We start from the raw sequence: 16,747 nt of genomic DNA on the forward strand, positions 1-16,747 counted from the left end.
GAGTAAGGGCATGCTCCATACGCATAATACCTTCTCTTTTATTCCACAAGATACCTCCCATCCCCTGTCATAATATTTACTAGAAATCAGCCCACTTTAAGGGCTCAACCCAGTGGGTTAACAAGATAATTGGAGACGTACCTGTAGCTGCTCCTCATTTTTACATATATATTATATGAAATACAGCTACAGTATTATTGACCTATGCTTTGGTGAGAGCCCAAAAGTGACAGGTTAATAAGTTATTATTTAATTTACAATAGAACTATATTTTTTAAGCATGCAATCTACTGTATAGGAATGTTATTAGTAGTTTCCCATGAACTAGACTAAAGTCTGAGGCTCTCCAGCCAATGATCCTGTACCATATGAGTTTGTCATGATAATTTACAGCCCAGACTCATTTATATAGCATCTGAATACTATGGGTTTAATGAAGTGATATTATAGGTAGATTTGGTGTGTCTGGCATAACTTAGTAGAGATTCTTCATTCTATTGAATTTGTTCTTTTTCTTGCCCAGTCTCTAAAATGTACCTAATGTGGCAAGTTTGTTTGGCTATTTAGTGTAAGTCGATGAACATTGAGTGAATGCAATTTTCACCAGATATAATAAAGAACAAGGTACAGTACCATGGGATGTTCTGCTTTCATCTGGTGCAGTTCTTTTGCTCTAAGCTGTCAACATTTACAGCCCAGTGATGTGGATACATAGCCCTTGATGTACTGTATCAGAGCAGATACCTGTACATTAGGATGGGGCATTTTGAGCTAGAACATTTTAATCTTGTGTTGGTGTATGAAAGTGCTTAAGTCCATTTATGCATCACTTTACAATTTGGAGACTGTCAATAGGAGGAGCCAGGGCGGCGATACTTGTGTAACCCCCGTTCCAAAGGGTTACAAGTAATATTGGAGTATATCAGGCCCCACCCTGTCTTGCAATGGGATCATGGCATCACAGAGAGTCAATTAAAGAAGGGGAAGGTTTGAGAAGTGTAGGTTCCTCCAGGCCCAGAGGAGAGGTGCCGTGGGGGAGTAGATAGGCCATGTTTATAAAGCATAGCACTGATCAGCCCCCTGGTTATTATGTTCTACATAGAGACAGTTATGTTGTACATAGGGAGAGTTATTATTTTGTACATAGGGACCTTTAAGTTAGGGTCCCCAAGAGGGAATGGAGTCCTGAATATTTAAGGAAAGGAATATGGCTAGCCACAGAGTGTCTCAGGAAACAGGGCTCTTGGGTGTCAGCCTGTCAGTTCTAATCCAGCACCCAGAGTCAAGGTAATCCATGTTGAGTAGTCAACCATTGGGGAACAATGTAAAATCCCTAGGATCTGGGCAGGGAGGGCTACACTTGGTGCAGTGTGATAATCAAATAACAAATTTCTTTGTGTATAAAAAACACACATTTGTACTTATATGCAGAATCATGTATATTAAAATCAAAAATTTAAAAGTGAAAGAAAAAGTTTGTATAATCATTATGGGAGGTGGGCAGATATTTTTGCAGTAACAATTGAAATATACCAGTTATCACACACGCATAATCTCTCAGATTAATTTTAAATACTTAAAAAAAACATAGCAGAGGTATACGCAGTGGTAATTTAGTTAATTCTGTTAACGGTTTTGATTTTGTAAAAGCCTACTCAAATGAAATATCAAGGTACTACATATTTAATATCTTTAACAGTAACAGTATACACATACTGTAGCTCTCCTTTGTTTGTATGTAGGGGACATCAATTAGTAATCATTTATTTTGCGTCTGACAGGAACATTTAACTGCTACTTGAAAACAATTAAATTGTGCACTTACTGCCCTGATGCTTTCAAAATGTCCATCTTCTTTTTCAAAGTCAACAGGTTGTCCATTCAAAATCCAATAAAAGGTTACATCCAGTAAAGGGTCATGAATGGCTTTGCAGCTTAAAACAATGCTTTCCCCAACGGTTAGTTCTGTTCTCTTTGGAGTTAGTTCTATTCTTGTTGGTTCTAAATAAACACATTAATGATGCAACTGTTTTATTAAAAACCTTCAATAATTATATGTACAATTCAGTGTTTTTGATCCACAATTCCATCTAATTAAGCAACGTGTACAGCATTGAGAGAACAATTGTGTCAGTAATAAAGGACTTAACGGGTAGCCATACAAGGGATTTCAGCAGGAGACAAGAAGAGACAGATTTGGGAGGGGGTGAAGTGATTCTAGCATTAGCATTTAAGACACATTGTAATGGTGAAAGGTGATAGACATGAAGGCCAAAGTACGAAATTACAATAGTTAAGGCTGGAGTGAATTAGGGCATGCATTACAGTTATAGCAGTAGAGTGACAGAAAAAAGGGTGTATCTAAGCTTTGTTAATCAATTATTGTATTGTATGTCTTTATTTAAATAGCGCCATTAATGTACATAGCACACAGAGCTTCACAGTAGTAATACATGTGGTAATCAAATAAATAACAGATAATATAACTAACAGGTCATGGGAATAAGTGCTTTAGACATAAAAGTAACATTAAGGAAGAGGAGTCCCGGCTCCGAGGAGCTTACAGTCTAATTGGTTACTATTAAAGTAATATGTATTTTCTTTCAAAATATATGGAAAATTATCCCCTGCTCCACCTCAAGATGTTGGCCTGAACATTTATTAGTCTACTACTGTACACTGATTGATTACAAAGTTAACCTTAATACCAATATAAACGGGAACAATAAAACAGCATTAGTGACAGAAATTCTTGTTACCTGTTTTTGACAGGTGAAATGTTTCAATAATGGAATTATGGAGATGTAAATGTAGATGTTGCAGTGTATTAACCCATACAGGAATCCCAGTTATCAGCATATAGAATACAGTCTTGTCCCTTTCAGCACGGTAACCTGCGATGTCCAAAGTTCTCCTATCACCCTGCTCTATGCAATCCATCTTCCTGGTGATGTCGGAGCCAATGGCTGATGTCACTCAAGCTGATCTCTTCCACACTGCACTGTGCAGCAGAACATAGCTGAAGAGTCCCAAAGAGATCAGAAGGTGTCTTATGAAATGACACCTAGTAAATATAGGCCACTATTCTTGCCATCTATACAGCTGCTGCTCTGAGCTGAGAGCAATTGCTAAGCCTGCTATTAACAATTATACCTGCAGTATATCTTTTTCAACAAAAAATAATTCTCCCATTAAGGTATAAATAGTCTGCAGCGTTTCAGGAAACAATTTTGCCCCCGTTAACATTTTTATTAAGTGCCTTACTTAGATGCAATGTACATCATAAGGGCCAACAACACAGAGGCCCTTGTGACTTACTCAGCTTCCTTCAAGTTACCTTAGTAACATAGCGATCATATGGTCAGAACTTGCTGGAGGGGACATAGCCGTGTAGTACCACCTACCCTCTAGTACGTAAGGTTTTAAGGGCACACATTGAATATGAAGTACAGTGTTGGCAAACTTACTGTGAAAATTAGAAAATAGCTACCATATTAATCAAGGTGATGGGTAAAAAGCACCTATTTTTGAGGGAAGACCGTAGAATTTAGAATTGTTCTCTATGGGCAAGAGGCATCTGATATCCAATTTGGTAATAACTCTTTCACGATTTCAATTTTATACAATACATACTTCCAAATAAATAAAGTGCACAAAACCTAGTTTCTACCGGAGAGAAAATAGTTTAAATAATACATGTATACTTTAAGCTAAAGCTATGGTTCATCAACAGAAAGTTTCTGATTTTTAAAAATAGTATCTGATGTGTAATCCATACTTTAAAAATCATGATTTCTAATAGTCAAAGACTTCATTAGCTAGATAAAACATTTAATTATTTTTTATATTTTATTTCTACATCTTTATTCCTGTTGAAGATGCTTGGCTTTTTATTAAAGTATGAGAGTATATATATATTTGATTTATCTAAATTAGTCATGTCCAAATTCAGTTAAAGGCCTATCAGATTTTCAGAGAAATACATACCTAAGCAAGTTGTCTTAGTGATAATTAAGGCCAAGCTAATAGGATAAGTATATGTTAATTAGAGAAATGCTAAACACATGATCTGATGGCAGCCCTTGAGAACTGAACTTGGCCACCACTGATCTAAAGGAAATAATATTGTTTCATATTAATACCAAAGACACCTAGGCATGTTTGTGCATTTTTTAAAAGGCCATTTGAATTGGCTAACTTTTTCACTTTTAAAATCTAATAGGTTACCTGTAACAAACACAGATGCTACAATTTCTGCAGAACCAAATACATTTTCCCCACGGCATATGTATCTTCCTTCATCTGACTTGGAAGCATTGAAGATCCGTAAACTTCCATCTGGAAGAACAGCTACCCTGAAAAAAAGGTGTCCATTATTTTAGATGTAGACATTTACAGTTCTAGATGAATCACATGAATACATAGGTTTATTTAATGACAAACGGACTACTTCATTTTACATCAACATTAGACATTAGTAGCATGAGTGGTAAAATAGTGAAGACATTAGGAGGTAACCAACCCTTTCCTGAATCACATCCTTTCCCAACCATAAGCTACTGTATTGGTAAATAAACCAAACGGTAAATGCTTACTGCAGTCTTAAAAACCAATTCAGAACTGGAAGCCTTGATAAGAATAAAAGAATATTAATCGAAATTTCTAAATTCCCAAATTCTAAATCAGGGCTGGAAGGGAGTTACAGTATGTTTCAATGTCTCCATCTGCAAAACTGGGACAAATAACTGCACCAGATTTAAAGTAAAAAAATACCACTTGAAACCAATGGGATTTTCTGTTCTTATTATTCTGCTTCAGTTTTTTTTGCTCCATTTTTACCATGGTTTTGCAGCCAGGAGACTTTAACATATATTCTCCAACAAGTTAGAATAAACATTTACAAACATCATAAATAACTGACGTTATTGAGGGGTGTTGCTATAAAGAAAAATTAACACTGTTCATTGATTGAACACATGACCTCTGCAAGCCTGAAAGCTTTCCCTCTTCCCTTTAAATGAAAATAAACACACAGCGCTTTTTTTGGAGAAACCAGGTCAGAGTTTTATTAAATTATATTGATAAGCATGCTTGGTTTCCCATCAGTTATCTTAAGCTCACAATCCGTGCTGCTGTCAGACCAGCAGATGTGTTGTTAATATTGGTGAACACTCCACAAATCAAATGATCCTGAAGTGGTGTCACACATGGTATACCAACTTTTATAACACCACACCTAATAATTCAGCTTTGGCTTGGCAAGCTAACTCCACCAAAGGCAAGCACATTTAACACCTGAGACTCTCCTTGCTCCCCCAACAAACTGAACGCCTTCACTTGTCACTCTTGTGAAATTAGTTTATCAAGCACTGCCAATGCTAACAAATAGGGGCTTCTAGGCCAAATAGGCATAGTTAAGTATACGCTAGTTCCAAATGTTACAGTAACATGCCCACCAATTCTACAACAACTTAGACATGGCCTTATTTTTTCTTTACCCATAACACTATCACTGTTGCATAACGAGTACTTTAGGACAAAGTCTGAAACAAAATATAGTTAATTTACTTTCTCACAGCATGTAGCTGCAGGTTATACCATAACCCCGCTGAATACTGGTGTATGAGACCGTGCCTCCAATGTGGAACAAACACATTAGGATAATAAAACAAATGATAGACAGCACTCAAGAGAGATAAAAAATGTGCGTGCAGGGTGCAATGGGACCCTAATTCCCCTAAATCATATATAAAATACACAGGTGTCCCAGAACTCACTGTCTATAAATAAAAGCTCTACTACAAGAGTATGTCTGAAATATGCAATAAGTTTTAATGAGAACACAGACCAGCACTTGTCAGTAGCAGAGACACAGAGGAGCAGTGACTCAGCAAAGGACGGTTTGCTTTCTTGACTTGCACATATTGCTTTATCTTGGAATACTTTTGCTGTTTCTCCATTATTGCTGAATTGCTTCTTCTGTGTTGCTAATAACCTTACACAAAACCACAGCAAGCCCTTTTTGGGAACCCCTGAGCCCCCACAATATATATATATGCATATAAGTGTCAAAAATGAGTGCTATTGGGCATGGTATACTGTATGTATACGAGCAAGTCCTAACACTACCAGATAAAATACTAATATACCTCTATTAGGACGTATACATACTGTATACCATGCTCAATAGCACTCCTTTTTGACACAAGTGAATAAATTAAAGTTTATACAGAGGCGACACGTTTAAATTGAGCAGGGCTAGTACCGCAAGCAGGGACATGCCCCGACTTGCTAGCCCCACTCCCTCGGCGTGCCGCGCGTCAGTGACGCGCGGTCACGCGTCATCGGGTGCCTGCGCCCCCTGCACGTGCGTCCAGGGCTCCCGAGGGAGCCCTGGTGTCCCGCGATGTGGGGGACGGCGGCAGTGGGTTCCGGGGGACCCGGCGGACCCGGCGAGCGGAGGAAGAAAGCCCCGATCGGAGGGCGCTCCTCCGCGGCTTCGGCGCGCGCCCGGCACCCTCCGGCGCGCGCCAGGTTACTGCTGCGGCCGAGACCGGGCAAATGCTCGAAAAAACTCGGCCGCAGCAGTAGTATATATGCTAACAAGTCCATGTGGTATTTAATATATCTTAATAGATTAATACTAGAACAATGGAACATATTAATTATATTGAAAATGCTAGAAAGTATTGGAAATATAATAAAAATCCCATAGCATCCCCAAACATCATTATTTAATCATTATCGTGACAAACTATTTTAAATTAATGGGTCTTGAACAAGTCCCTATTGGGGAGACTAATCCCCTTTTACAACAGTTTGGGATATACCACCTTTAAACTCTGGAAAAAGAAAAAAATGTGACGAGCGCTAAAGATTACAACACCAATGTGACAAATAACAAAATAAATATAAGGCTGCCTAGTAATACTGCCAGTACTAGCAGAAAGTGCTTGAAAAGAGAAAAACCTGGCGCCAAAAGTTCTATGGAAAGTCCTGTACTCCTCAGGGGATCAGCACACTTGCTCCACAGGCCATGTATAGAAAAAAACACAAACACAGATCATAGTGCAACTCTGCAGGGTTAAAACAATGCTACACTACACACACAACATAGAGACTACTAGTGACATATAAAACACTAATTTATTATATAAAAAGAACTATGCCATAAAATGGTAGGACATATTAGAACACCGCTGGTCATCCAAGATGGAAAAATCAGAGCCCTACTTACAAGCAGCAAGGCATAAACTCGCAATGTAACAGAGAGTCCTCGGCACTGATGGTATCTTAGCAGAGTTGTTTTCCTGCTGCGCTGCGACTCTCGTGCCCACTCTCCCTCCAGGGGTTACCAGGAACAGTGACAGTGACGGAGGCCCGCTCGTGGAGCACACAGCTCAACACCGCGTTGGGCCAGTCTCCTCACTTCCTCCTCCGGTTCAACAGGATGTCTCTGCGCGTCCGCGCGCGAGTGTGCCCGTGCCCTTAAAGGGACAGTACGTGCGTCCTGTATGCCAAGGGCTGACAATTGTAAAAGGCTCCAAAAATGAACCAAGTGTCCCAAATGAGTCCAGTACCAACATAAAGTGACTGTGTCACCTGCCCTGTGCGTTTCGTAGACGTTACTCTACTTCCTCAGGGGCTACAACAACTGATACTAGGTGACATACATATATACCCTAACCAATTAAAAACTAATTGACCAATTACAGCTAAATAGCCTGCATGTCATTAGTATCAAATCACTATGGGCCTCATGCAGTAAGCCCTGATACAAAATTTTCGGCACGAATTGCGAAAATGTTTTTTTTGGGCGATTTGCCCTCGCAGTATTCAGTAAGGGCCGAATCCTTCCGATCCCTGCTGAAGCACTGCGAAAGCAAAGCTGCCGATGAGCTGTGGCGATACAGCCTGGCTCCCGATAAGGCTCCCGATAAGCCTTTGGTGCCGATAGATGTTTGCAGCTGAGAGAGACAAGCCGCTCTCTCAGCGCAAACTTCGGCACCAAAAAAAGTATTTAAAAACAACTTTTATTCATAGTGTACATGTGCAGGGGGTCTTCGGAGCTGAACCGCGTTGGTTTGAGGTCCGGGGACCCCCTGCCCCCCGAGATACAGGCCCCTTTATGAGGTGCCGGTATCCCTCGGCGTTTAAAGGTCCCGATCACGTGACCGCGACCTGTAAACAAACCAGAAGGATACCGGCACCCCATAAAGGGGCCTGTATCTCGGGGGGCAGGGGTCCCCGGACCTCAAACCAACGCTGTTCTGCTCCGGAGACCCTCTGCACATGTACAGTATAAATAAAACACACACACATCAATAAAGACTCGTTCCTTACCTTGGCGGCTATGTGCAACGGTAATGAAGCAGCATGAATGTCTTTTTAATTATACTGTACAGTGTGCAGGGGGTCCCCTGAGCTGAACCGCATTGCTTTGTGGAGCAGGGACCCCCTGCTTCCCGAGTTACAGGCCCCGGTATGTGTCATCGGGTGGCAGTGTCGCCGCCATGTTTATAGCGTCCCCGCAATAAACATGGCGTCCACACTGTAACCGATGGCCCAAACCGGGGCCTGTAACTCGGGAGGCAGGGGGTCTCTGAGCCACAAATAAATGCGCTTCAGCTCAGGGGGCCTCCTGCTTCCGCACAATATTATTAAAATACATTAATGCTGCTTCATTACCATAGCGGATAGCCGCTAAGGCAATGAAGGGGTTAACGCATAGTAGCATGTTTATTGGGGACAAATGCCCCCAATAAACATAGCATCAATACACAACATACAGTATAGTAATGGGCAGAATGACTATTATCCACAAATGGATAATAGTGCAGTTGTCCATTTACAATACATACACAACAATAAAGACTTTAAATACATATAGCACTCACCCATGTCCCACTGCCACGATGAAGGCCATCCTCATCTTCATCCTGCCCATGCCCCATCCGCTTCTGCAAAACAAACACAAGAATTACAACATCCAAATTAATGTCCCCTAACCCCTTAATCACCATAGCGGTTATTAACCGCTACAGTTATTAAGGGGTTAAGCCACCATCACCCACATACCCTCCCCCACAAAGCCCCCCAACCACCCTCACCCAATACCCACAGGGGAGTCCTACCAAATACCCTTGGGCCTAATACCCCCTCCCCCAGCACATACAGTACAATAATGTGCCAAATAACTATTATCCACATAGGGATAATACATTATTTGGCCATTATTAAACACATTCAATAACGTTAAAATGTAAAGAAACTTGTACTAACCTCATCAATAAGAAGTCTCCGTCGCCAGCATCATCCTTGGGGTCCGTTGCCAACATTAGAAATAGCCACAACATTTCAATATCATTAACATAACACTGAACCCCTTAATCACCTTATCGGGTACTAACCTGAAAGGTAATTAAGGGGTGAAGCCATCCTGCAATGCCTACAACAGTTATGCATAACAGCCTCAGTGAAATAAAAACCAATTGCCTAACCAAATTCCATTTAATCATTCAATCTGTAGGCTCACATGCCTCATAAAACATTGCATTTACAGTGTATACATGTAGCATAACATGTAAACTGCATGTACACGCTGCAAATCAATGTTAACAATACAATAATGCCACTCAAATCGCCATACATCACAAGAAGTATATTATTTAATACAATAAACTCACCATCAATGAATTACCACACATCAATTACATCCCTAAACAATTAAAATACCATCCATACCAATTACACAATGAACTAAAGCTATCCTAACAGAGAACAACTTCAAAACATAGTCAAAAGTACACCAACAATTACAATATAATAAAGCAAGGCTTTCCATATCCTACTGTACGGCCTGGAAGCCCAAAACTTACATCTGTCTAAAAATAAAATACATTTAGCACACATCAATGCATAGCCACAATGATTAACAATACAGAATTAGAAGCTTTAACAACACTATCATTTCTTACCCTGTATATATATCTGTACACATACATACAGACATACATACAGTGGGAAGAAATGATATGCATTGTAAAAAATGAAAACATGAAAAAGCAACACAAAAAACAGTTACATTAAGTACATTTCTTTATTTAACTTACCATTACTTGCCCCCACCGACTCCCGTTGATCAGCTTACTCACGAACCAATCCACGACACCATCCACGACACCATCCAGGAACAAATCCACGACACAATCCAGGAACAAATCCACGAACCAAACCAGGAACCAATCCAAGAACAAGTGCAGGAACCAATCCAGGAAGCAAGCCACGAAGAAATCCAAGAAACAATCCACGACACGATCCAGGAACAGGAACCCATAAAAGAAAAAAAAACATAACAAATTAAACATTAAAATAATAAAACATGACAATCAAGGGTTGTACTAGTTTTATTCTTAGTGAATCTGTATTACAATACCTTGTTCCGGGGTCTTCTTGACGTCCGGTGCCACGCCCTGGTCTTCAATCTTCAGGAGGAGGTCCGTCCTCCTCGGCATCTGCCTTCAAAATGAGACGACATAGGCTTTTATAGGCCTATGACGTCACATTTGTCGTCATATGGTTCTCACGGCCCAAAACCATGTGTTTTGGCCGATGTAAAAAAATTGATGACGTCACTTAAAGGCAATGCCAGCACAGCCAATCAGAATGGCTTTGCTGCTATTGCCTTTAAGAAAACGTCATGAAATGACACATGGCCGGACTCACATGGTAAGCCAGCCAATCAGAGCGTGGGAACTCCATCCCTACTCTGATTGGTTCAAGTACCATGTGAGTCCGGCCATGTGTCATTTCATGACGTTTTCTTAAAGGCAATAGCAGCAAAGCCATTCTGATTGGCTGTGCTGGCATTGCCTTTAAGTGACGTCATCAATTTTTTTACATCGGCCAAAACACATGGTTTTCACGGCCCAATCAGGGCCGTGAGAACCATATGACGACAAATGTGACGTCATAGGCCTATAAAAGCCTATGTCGTCTCATTTTGAAGGCAGATGCCGAGGAGGACGGACCTCCTCCTGAAGATTGAAGACCAGGGCGTGGCACCGGACGTCAAGAAGACCCCGGAACAAGGTATTGTAATACAGATTCACTAAGAATAAAACTAGTACAACCCTTGATTGTCATGTTTTATTATTTTAATGTTTAATTTGTTATGTTTTTTTTTCTTTTATGGGTTCCTGTTCCTGGATCGTGTCGTGGATTGTTTCTTGGATTTCTTCGTGGCTTGCTTCCTGGATTGGTTCCTGCACTTGTTCTTGGATTGGTTCCTGGTTTGGTTCGTGGATTTGTTCCTGGATTGTGTCGTGGATTTGTTCCTGGATGGTGTCGTGGATGGTGTCGTGGATTGGTTCGTGAGTAAGCTGATCAACGGGAGTCGGTGGGGGCAAGTAATGGTAAGTTAAATAAAGAAATGTACTTAATGTAACTGTTTTTTGTGTTGCTTTTTCATGTTTTCATTTTTTACAATGCATATCATTTCTTCCCACTGTATGTATGTCTGTATGTATGTGTACAGATATATATACAGGGTAAGAAATGATAGTGTTGTTAAAGCTTCTAATTCTGTATTGTTAATCATTGTGGCTATGCATTGATGTGTGCTAAATGTATTTTATTTTTAGACAGATGTAAGTTTTGGGCTTCCAGGCCGTACAGTAGGATATGGAAAGCCTTGCTTTATTATATTGTAATTGTTGGTGTACTTTTGACTATGTTTTGAAGTTGTTCTCTGTTAGGATAGCTTTAGTTCATTGTGTAATTGGTATGGATGGTATTTTAATTGTTTAGGGATGTAATTGATGTGTGGTAATTCATTGATGGTGAGTTTATTGTATTAAATAATATACTTCTTGTGATGTATGGCGATTTGAGTGGCATTATTGTATTGTTAACATTGATTTGCAGCGTGTACATGCAGTTTACATGTTATGCTACATGTATACACTGTAAATGCAATGTTTTATGCGGCATGTGAGCCTACAGATTGAATGATTAAATGGAATTTGGTTAGGCAATTGGTTTTTATTTCACTGAGGATGTTATGCATAACTGTTGTAGGCATTGCAGGATGGCTTCACCCCTTAATTACCTTTCAGGTTAGTACCCGATAAGGTGATTAAGGGGTTCAGTGTTATGTTAATGATATTGAAATGTTGTGGCTATTTCTAATGTTGGCAACGGACCCCAAGGATGATGCTGGCGACGGAGACTTCTTATTGATGAGGTTAGTACAAGTTTCTTTACATTTTAACGTTATTGAATGTGTTTAATAATGGCCAAATAATGTATTATCCCTATGTGGATAATAGTTATTTGGCACATTATTGTACTGTATGTGCTGGGGGAGGAGGTATTAGGCCCAAGGGTATTTGGTAGGACTCCCCTGTGGGTATTGGGTGAGGGTGGTTGGGGGGCTTTGTGGGGGAGGGTATGTGGGTGATGGTGGCTTAACCCCTTAATAACTGTAGCGGTTAATAACCGCTATGGTGATTAAGGGGTTAGGGGACATTAATTTGGATGTTGTAATTCTTGTGTTTGTTTTGCAGAAGCGGATGGGGCATGGGCAGGATGAAGATGAGGATGGCCTTCATCGTGGCAGTGGGACATGGGTGAGTGCTATATGTATTTAAAGTCTTTATTGTTGTGTATGTATTGTAAATGGACAACTGCACTATTATCCATTTGTGGATAATAGTCATTCTGCCCATTACTATACTGTATGTTATGGGGGTATAGGTGTTGTTGGGTATATATATATATATATATATATATATATATATAATTATTTAATTATTTATTTAATTCGTTATTGTGGGGCTGGGGTGTTTTTTTTTATTATTGTGGGTAGTGGGGGTGTGTGAAGGGGGCATTAGCCCCAACGGTGGTTGTTTAGGGCTTGCGGGTGGGTAGCGGGAGGCCTTAACCCCTTCAGGACTGTAGCGGTATTAACCGCTACGGTCGTGAAGGGGTTAAGTGCCCCCGCATCCCCCCCGCAAGTCCTAAACTCACACCCAGGGCCAAATACCCCCCTCACCCATCCCCGCTACCCACAATAACGCTGGCACGGTGGGTTAACCCCTTCATTGCCTTAGCGGTTAGCCGCTAAGGTAATGAAGTGGCTTTTAAATGCCTTTTTCCTGCCTCGGATGCATGCCGGGGGGCTCCGGTGCGGGTATCAGCTCCGGAGACCCCCGGCATCAATCACAGGCAGGAAAAAGGGCTGATTTTTCCTAAGTGTTGCCCTTGCCGATGCTTCTCCTTCAGCAAGTTGCCAACTTTAGTTGGCGGGCTGGATTGGCCATAAAATCTCCAATCTGGCCTGCCGATCAGCACCAAAAAGCTGATCGGGGCTTACTGAATTCAGGCGGGAAAAAAAAGTCCCGATAAGTGGCTTATCGGCAGCCGGGTGGCGAAATTTTTTTTTTCGGAAGAAAAGTTGCCGATAATTCCCACTTATCGGGGCTTACTGAATCAGGAGGGCAAAAAACGGCTATAAAATGCCGAAAAAGCCTTATCGGGGCTTACTGCATGAGGCCCTATGTCTCTTATTACTTACTATACATAGAAATACAAAAATACATAAAAACATACAGATTAACGACACATAACCATATATCCTAAATATCCAATTGGAGTATCATAACTTCATATGTATATACCCAAAATATCAGAATGTGGCCAAAGGATAAACAAACATTCTAAACCACTTACTGTGCACATGCCTTTGCAAATAATTAGACAGAGTCAGATAGGTAAAGTGCTATCCATTGGACCATGGTTGCACTTAGTACTAATTGATATCGCTTTAGAGTCACATCATTGATGCTTACATTAACCTTTTCATCTACCCAAAAATGAACCCAGCTCAAAATCAATATTAAGGCCGTTTGGGGATAGAGTCTTAAGTTCATAAATCCAAAAAGCCTCTCTCCTATTGATGTGTTGGATATTATTACCACCTCTCCAATTTGGTGTACACAATTCAATAGGTTGACAGACAAGGCCCTTTGGATTTTTACCATGATGAACCAAAAAGTGGTGGGACACACTGTGTGATGTTAAACCCTTTTTAATATTGTAGACGTGTTCATATATGCGTCTTTGGAACGTACGCCCAGTGCGACCCACATATTGCAGGCCACACGGGCACTGCAACATATAAATAACAAACTCTGACTTACATGTAATATGTGACATGATTTTATAGCTTTTGGCAGTAACGTTAGAATGAAATTCTGTACTACAACAACTAAACTTACAGGCTATGCATTTGTTACATGGTCTGAACCCATTCTTAACCTGAATGTTGGTCATTTTTATTTCCTCTTGGCTTAAAGGATAACTTGGTGCCAATTTATTCTTAAAGTTACTAGCTTTTTTGAAAACAATAGATGGCTGTGGTGTCAAAAACTTTGATAGAGTTGCATCCTGTAACAATATAGGCCAATGTTTGGCAAAAATATTCCTTATTTTGGGGGCCATAGCATTATATTGTGTTACAAAGGAAATATTATTTCTCACTTGGTCTCCCCCATTATCCTTATATTCCAGGAGTTTATCCCTGTCCATATTTTGAACTAAAGAGATAGTATTCTCTAGTACATCTATCGGATAATTACGTTCTATAAACTTATTTTGTAATAATGTAATAATGTATTTTGCAATGTAGCGTGCCCAGAGGTTTGCACCAAGTTACGCGAACCTCTTTATGGGACAATGGGAGAAGGAGGCCATTTGGAACAACTGCCCATTTGGTGCAAGCCTCGTGCTCTGGCGGCGCTACATTGATGACGTTATTTTTATTTGGGATGGGGAACTGGTGCTATTAGATGAATTCATTTTATACCTTAATGATAACCATAGAAATTTAAAATTAATATGCCAATACGATAAAACAACCATCAACTTTTTGGATTTAAATATTAGTATTGTCGATGATCATATTCATACACAAACATTTTTTAAGCCTGTCCAGGCCAACAATTATGTTATGGCTAACAGTCACCATAATCCACAATGGATTTGGAATATTCCGAAGGGACAGTTCATCCGTCTCAGGCGCAATTGTTCCAATTTGGAGTCTTTTGCAGAACAGGCGGATGACCTCAAAAATAAGTTTATAGAACTTAATTATCCGATAGATGTACTAGAGAATACTATCTCTTTAGTTCAAAATATGAACAGGGATAAACTCCTGGAATATAAGGATAAAGGGGGAGACCAAGTGAGAAATAATATTTCCTTTGTAACACAATATAATGCTATGGCCCCCAAAATAAGGAATATTTTTGCCAAATATTGGCCTATATTGTTACAGGATGCAACTCTATCAAAGTTTTTGACACCACAGCCATCTATTGTTTTCAAAAAAGCCAGTAACTTTAAGAATAAATTGGCACCAAGTTATCCTTTAAGCCGAGAGGAAATAAAAATGACCAACATTAAGGTTAAGAATGGGTTCAGACCATGTAACAAATGCATAGCCAGTAAGTTTAGTTGTTGTAGTACAGAATTTCATTCTAACGTTACTGCCAAAAGCTATAAAATCATGTCACATATTACATGTAAGTCATAGTTTGTTATTTATATGTTGCAGTGCCCGTGTGGCCTGCAATATGTGGGTCGCACTGGGCGTACGTTCCAAAGACGCATATATGAACACGTCTACAATATTAAAAAGGGTTTAACATCACACAGTGTGTCCCACCACTTTTTGGTTCATCATGGTAAAAATCCAAAGGGCCTTGTCTGTCAACCTATTGAATTGTGTACACCAAATTGGAGAGGTGGTAATAATATCCAACACATCAATAGGAGAGAGGCTTTTTGGATTTATGAACTTAAGACTCTATCCCCAAACGGCCTTAATATTGATTTTGAGCTGGGTTCATTTTTGGGTAGATGAAAAGGTTAATGTAAGCATCAATGATGTGACTCTAAAGCGATATCAATTAGTACTAAGTGCAACCATGGTCCAATGGATAGCACTTTACTTATCTGACTCTGTCTAATTATTTGCAAAGGCATGTGCACAATAAGTGGTTTAGAATGTTTGTTTATCCTTTGCCCACATTCTGGTATTTTTGGTATATACATATGAAGTTATGATACTCCAATTGGATATTTAGGATATATGGTTATGTGTCGTTAATCTGTATGTTTTTATGTATTTTTGTATTTCTATGTATAGTAAGTAGTAAGAGACATAGTGATTTGATACTAATGGCATGCAGGCTATTTAACTGTAATTGGTCAATTAGTTTTTAATTGGTTAGGGTATATATGTATGTCACCTAGTATCAGTTGTTGTAGCCCCTGAGGAAGTAGAGTAACGTCTATGAAACGCGTAGGACAGGTGACACAGTCACTTTGTGTTGGTACTGGACTCATTTGGGACACTTGGTTCGTTTTTGGAGCCTTTTACAATTGTCAGCCCTTGGCATACAGGACGCACGTACTGTCCCTTTAATGGCACGGGCACACTCGCGCGCGGACGCGCAGAGACAGCCTGTTGAACCGGAGGAGGAAATGAGGAGAGTGGCCCAACGCGGTGTTGAGCCTCCACAAGCGGGCCTCCGTCACTGTCACTGTTCCTGGTAACCCCTGGAGGGAGAGTGGGCACGAGAGCCGCAGCGCAGCGGGAAAACAACTCTTCTGAGATACCATCAGCGCCAAGAGGACTCTCTGTTACATCGCGAGTTTATGCCTTGCTGCTTGTAAGTAGGGC

General features: G+C 40.2%; 1 protein-coding gene across 4 annotated transcripts in view; it reads right to left on the reverse strand.

Moving 5' to 3' along the window:
- CNTN5 (contactin 5) overlaps nucleotides 1-16,747 on the reverse strand; it is a 1,772,202-nt gene that overhangs the window by 216,479 nt on the left and 1,538,976 nt on the right. For all 4 annotated transcript variants that reach the window (XM_075592453.1, XM_075592451.1, XM_075592452.1 and 1 more), the window contains 2 exons: nucleotides 4,228-4,355; nucleotides 1,826-2,001 (listed from right to left, as the gene is read on the reverse strand). In XM_075592453.1, coding sequence (XP_075448568.1) covers nucleotides 1,826-2,001; nucleotides 4,228-4,355 — 304 coding nt within the window. The remainder of the gene's footprint in view (nucleotides 1-1,825; nucleotides 2,002-4,227; nucleotides 4,356-16,747) is intronic.

The sequence above is a fragment of the Ascaphus truei genome, chromosome 3, assembly GCF_040206685.1.
Source record: "Ascaphus truei isolate aAscTru1 chromosome 3, aAscTru1.hap1, whole genome shotgun sequence".
Lineage (NCBI taxonomy): Eukaryota > Metazoa > Chordata > Amphibia > Anura > Ascaphidae > Ascaphus > Ascaphus truei.